The 6,000-nt window shown below is 44.1% G+C and overlaps 1 protein-coding gene across 1 annotated transcript in view; it reads right to left on the minus strand.

The window, feature by feature from the left end:
• Positions 1–3,521, minus strand: part of FGF12 (fibroblast growth factor 12) — a 628,397-nt gene extending 624,876 nt beyond the window's left edge. The window contains exons 1-2 of the mRNA XM_077290312.1: positions 3,400–3,521; positions 3,179–3,317 (exon numbers count right to left, since the gene is read on the minus strand). Of these exons, the coding sequence (XP_077146427.1) occupies positions 3,179–3,191 (13 nt within the window). The 5' untranslated portion in view covers positions 3,192–3,317; positions 3,400–3,521. The remainder of the gene's footprint in view (positions 1–3,178; positions 3,318–3,399) is intronic.
• Between the last annotated feature and the right edge of the window lie 2,479 nt (positions 3,522–6,000).

Raw genomic sequence — 6,000 nt, forward strand, 5'->3', positions numbered from 1 at the left:
GTAGCTATAAAACTATAAAGGTTGAAAGAAGACATAAGTCCATCGAATTCAACCTGTCTGTGCTTCTTTGTCTGGAAAACAGCATATGAATGATATGCTTCTCTTGGACATTTCCAGACACTTTCTTATCCTGTAGCAACTATCTTGCAAGTACCTAACAATCAACGGAGAACAGACAGCGCCTTGGAGAATGCTCTAATTAGCTGAGCGGAGTGTTCACAAGAAGAGTGTAGAAGTAAATGTTCTTGGAAAAATGAATATAAGAAGGAAAGGTAACATTCCCTAGGTTAAAATAGCAATTTTTTTTTATATTTGTGAAAACAAAATGTGATTATTTCTGTCAGTATTACGGAGAAACAATTGGGGGGTTTGATTATAAAGGTGGAAACACCAGAAACAAGTAAAAACTGAGATGGCATATTGCTCCGATATGTCATCACTTTATGATTAATGGGGGTCTGACTTCTGGGTCTCTCTCCTGCCGTCATGATGAAGGGCCCCTCCACTGCAGATGTCCACATTAATTATACAGCAACTCTGCCGCAGTTCCCATGCACAGTGGTACCAAGGACTGTGCAACAGTCCCTTCATTCTCAGGATCAGTAGGGTCCCGTTGGTCAGATCTATTCTTTACTAACTATAAAGTGATGGTACATCCTAGCAGTATCCCACCACTTTATGAGATGGGAATACCCATTTATAGGACAGGTCTATTGTTTGGACATTTCGCATAATTCACCACATTTCAGCACAATGAGCTTGTTTTGTCAAGTCACGATCGAGTCTGGTATGTCAAGAAACTGGTCGCTTGGTCTTCACATGAAAGTTGTCCCTATGCTGGACTGACATAGAAGGAGCAGTGTAGTAACTGGAGATTTTGTCTCAATACCTAACAAAATGATGGAATAAAGGGGTAAAGATCAGAAGCTAACTTTCTGTAAGTAACGAGTTTAAGAATTGATTCCAAGCATCACCTATTTTCTTGCTGGAACTCATTCTCTTTGGAGACTACTGTAGGGACTCCTGCAGTCACACGTGAAATGTTTAGGTATTGACTGAATTTGTCAGCATCAGGTCACTATTCACGCCTCTCATATTGGTTCAGTTTTCCTGAATGCAGCAACCAGCACTCCGTGTTGAACACCAGCAAGTTACCAGTCATAAAAAAAGATATATACATAAATATATGAATTCCCATATTCCATTAGTGCTAAATGCAAGCTATCCAACATAGCACATGTATAATTGATGGATAAATCAAGGAAATGAACTCACGTCAAGATACAGTATCTTAACTGAGTATTTTACTGCATCATCATAAAATACCCTGGACTGAATGCTCAGCTTAGACCCCATCCACTTTCCTGCAAAGAAAATTACAGGATATATATATATATATATATATGCATATATATATAATGCATATATCACAAACCATATGGAACCTATATGGCTTTTTACTATGGTAACTTGTGCATGTTCTTTACTTTGTCAATAATAATTCTATAAAAAATTATGAAAAAGATGCATCTGGGCTTGTTTTGTGACACTGAGATAAAATAGAAGAGGCCATAAACTTTCAATGTTTATGGATATTATCAGAACGTATTATCACTCTTTGAATAGATTCCATGTCCCATTTAAGGACGCAGCAGCCAGCTTATCCAGAACTTGTATCCATACTAGACTGTCAATCGATGAAAGATCCTGTAAAGTATGGGAATGTTTAGTGATACATCTGGAAGTATTATTATTGGCCTCTCTGTTTATTTTATAGCCTTGTTGGTTGTAGTTTTGCTGTCTCTTATTTACCAAATAACGCACAATAAAACACTGACGAGCTTTGAAGTAAAAGATCAATTTTGCTCCCGATTTCTTAATAGTTTGATGTATCTGAAAATAATCCAAGGACTATGAAGTTATTACTGTCATTCTGTATAAATCATTATTATTCTTTTTTTTTAAACACCATTCAAGGAATACATTGCTACTTAGAGCGTACCGAACCTCCTCTCCTTGATCTTCTGTGATAAATCTTTAAGGTGTAGCAAGTCATACAAATTCGGTATTGCATTTCTCTATAATCAAACACAGGTTCTTTATGAATTAGCTTTGCACGCCGATGGCCGCACGTGAACTAATGCATAAGAGTCAGGTCAGAGTCACAAAAGTTTGTGAGTCTTTTATGTTATTGACAATTCCTAACTGGCAGCATAATTGATGGTGGAGAGCGTTATACGCGCATGTGGAATTCCCTATGCAGTAGTGAACATTGAACTGTTGCAAAATCTATTTCATGGGCTGGAACCTAGAACATCCGAGGAGCCTCCATTATTGTGTGTGAAGCCTCCGTGCGACGATTCAACATGCTGTTCCTTCTGATATGATGGCTTAACTACATCAGTATTAGTGTGTGACCTTCAGGACGGATCATGTACAATATCTCATCGGAGAACTTACTACTGCAAGTTTTTGCTTGGGGGGGGTTACATAATTTTTTTTTTTACAGAACTGCATTTGAGACACAAGAAGAAACAGAGCAGAAATCAGACATGTTTTATGATGTGTTCCCCAGATTGTTCCCAGAAAACCGCCATATATACAGGCCTATAGTTCTGTATAGTAATTCTGAGCTCTGCCTGTATACAAGGAGGGGGTGAAGCCTTCCTACAAAAAATCTACCTGATCCTAAATGTAAGAGAACACCTTCTCAAGACAAAACACAGGCCTGTGTGATAATGGCCTTCACTCCACATACATGGATGAATGGATACAGGACTGTACAACCCGGATCCTGTGCATACACTGCATTTTTATCATCTAAGTGCACAGGCTTCTCTGCCATCATGTGCCAGGGAGAATCAGTATGCTGGGTGCAATCTGCCGAAGCTGGCACTGGGGGAACTAGAGGGTGTGGGTCTCCCCAGGATCAGCAGGCAGAGAACTTTTATGGCAGTGATGGAGGCTGAGCCCCCTGCCCAGACACCCTGCATCCATTAGTGATGGCCAGCAGCAGCAGCACACCTCGCAATGACACAGGCCGATCCCTGGCTGCTCAGCTCCAGCAGGAGCACAGGACAGCTCCCAGCACTGCTGCATTGGGCTGTGCACGGTCTCCCCACAGCACTGCAGTCTCCCACCCGAGAGCACACACAGCAGGGGGAGCAGCCTCTCCTACCTTTGGTTTCCATCGCTGCCCTTTGTCAAGTGCCTGGAAGTTGTGGGAACTTGGAAGCCGGGCGATTCCTCCGCAGAATGCTCCCTGCAGCCTTTCCGGGGACGATGCTGTGTGTGGCGGGAGCCCTGCAGCCCGTGATCTGCAATCAAGCACCGGATGACATTGGTGAGGGGAGGCCAATGCCCGGAGGGGGGCTGAGGCACGGGCAGGGCGCCGGTTACCTGGGTCGTGCTGCTGCTGCAGAGCGGAGCTGTCCACTGACTGTGGTGCTGCAGGTGTAGTGCCAGCTCTGCCCACTCCAGCCTCGCTATGTACAAGAAGAGCGCCACTGCGCATGCCCGAGAGTCTCCCCTATCGCTAGCATTACACAAGCCTTCCTGGGAAATAGTGCTGGGGCGTTTAGTCAGCCAGGGCTCAAGGTAAAAATGGCCTGGATTCCTCACTGCAAGCGGGGATTGTAGCAGGAGCAGGCAGCACTGATGTCCTCCCCACCTGGGCAGCACACTGGGAATGTCCTCCTGACTAAAACTGGCAGAAAAGTAAGGCTATGTGCACACGTTCAGGTTTTTTCGCTATAAATACTAATTAAAAACGCATACATTATGCATCCTATCATTTAGAATGCATTCTGCATGTTTTGTGCACATGGTGCATTTTTTTCCGGGGAAAAAACGCATCACGGAAAAAAAAAGCCACATGTTCATTAATTTTGCGGATTTTCCAAGTTTTTCCCGCAATTCTATGCATTTGGGAAAAAACGCACAAAAACGCATGAAAACCGCAAAAAAAACGCATGTGGATTTCTGGCGGAAATGTCCGGTTTTTGTCAGGAAAATTTCTGCTAGAAATCCTGACGTGTGCACATACCTAGGCTGCAGTCACACTAGAGAGGAATACGGACGTATGAGAGGCGCGAAAACAACGCATTGCACACGGACCAATGTTTCTCTATGGGGCAGCTCCTATCTGTCGTATATTTCTCGGACGTAATTTACGGGCTGAGAAAATCGCAACATGCTACGTTTGTCAGCGTATTGCACAAAAAATCCGCAAATGAAAGTCTATAAGGGCGAGAAAAATACGGATTACACACGGCCCATCAGTGTGACTTGTGAGAAATACGCAGCGGTGTTCTAGAGAAAAGCCGGCAATTCAGCGCGGTGTACAGTAAAATCACACTGACAGGTTAGAATAGAATCTATATAATCGTCTAAGGGTCACTTCCATCTGTTTGTCACGGAAATCCCGTGTAGCTAATTCAGCGACAGGCACAGTCCGGCCGCGAATTTGCCCTTCCCTACTCCCCTACAGTCAGTGCCCCCACCCTACTCCCCTCCAGTCAGTGCCCCCTACCTACTCCCCTCCAGTCAGTGCCCCCTACCTACTCCCCTCCAGTCAGTGCCCCCTACCTACTCCCCTCCAGTCAGTGCCCCCATTGCGGTTTAGCAGTCCATTAACGCTGCTATTAACCCTATGTGACCAACATTTTACTACTGATGCTGCCTATGCAGCATCAATAGTAAAAAGATCTAATGTTAAAAATAATAAAAAAAATAAAAAATCATTATATTCTCACCTTCCGATGCCTTTCCCGCGTTCGCGACGCTCCGGTCCCAAGAATGCATTGCAGCAATGACCAGAAATGACGTAGCGGTCTCGCAAGACCGCTACGTCATCACGTGTTATTGCCACAATGCATTCTTGGGACCGGAGCGTCGCGACGAGCATCGCTAAAGGCCTGGGCTGGATCCTGGGGCCGCCAGAAGGTGAGTATATAACTATTCTTTATTTTAATTTTTTTTAACAGGAATATGGTGCCAACATTGCTATATACTACGTGGGCCATGTTATATACTGCGTGGGCTGTGTTATATACTCCATGGCCTGTGTTATATACTACGTCTCTGTGCTATAAACTACGTGGGCTGTGCTATATACTACGTGGCTAGGCAATATACTAAGTGGCTGTGTTATATACTGCATGGGCTGTGTTATATACTGCGTGGCCTGTATTATATACTACGTGGCCTGTGTTATATACTACGTGGCCTGTGTTATATACTACGTGGGCTGTGTTATATACTACGTGGGCTGTGTTATATACTGCGTGGGCTGTGCTATATACTACTATACATATTCTAGAATACCCGATGCGTTAGAATCGGGCCACTAGTAGCTAAAATAAATGTCTACACATAGTATAGGTAGATATATACACTCACTGGCCACTTTATTAGGTACACCTGTCCAACTTCTTGTTAACACTTAATTTCTAATCAGCCAATCACATGGCGGCAACTCAGTGCATTTAGGCATGTAGACATGGTCAAGACAATCTCCTGCAGTTCAAACCGAGCATCAGTATGGGGAAGAAAGGTGATTTGAGTGCCTTTGAACGTGGCATGGTTGTTGGTGCCAGAAGGGCTGGTCTGAGTATTTCAGAAACTGCTGATCTACTGGGATTTTCACGCACAACCATCTCTAGGGTTTACAGAGAATGGTCCGAAAAAGAAAAAAAATCCAGTGAGCGGCAGTTCTGTGGGCGGAAATGCCTTGTTGATGCCAGAGGTCAGAGGAGAATGGGCAGACTGGTTCGAGCTGATAGAAAGGCAACAGTGACTCAAATCGCCACCCGTTACAACCAAGGTAGGCCTAAGAGCATCTCTGAACGCACAGTGCGTCGAACTTTGAGGCAGATGGGCTACAGCAGCAGAAGACCACACCGGGTACCACTCCTTTCAGCTAAGAACAGGAAACTGAGGCTACAATTTGTACAAGCTCATCGAAATTGGACAGTAGAAGATTGGAAAAACGTTGCTTGG

This window comes from Ranitomeya variabilis, chromosome 2 (assembly GCF_051348905.1).
Source record: "Ranitomeya variabilis isolate aRanVar5 chromosome 2, aRanVar5.hap1, whole genome shotgun sequence".
Classification (NCBI taxonomy): Eukaryota; Metazoa; Chordata; class Amphibia; order Anura; family Dendrobatidae; genus Ranitomeya; species Ranitomeya variabilis.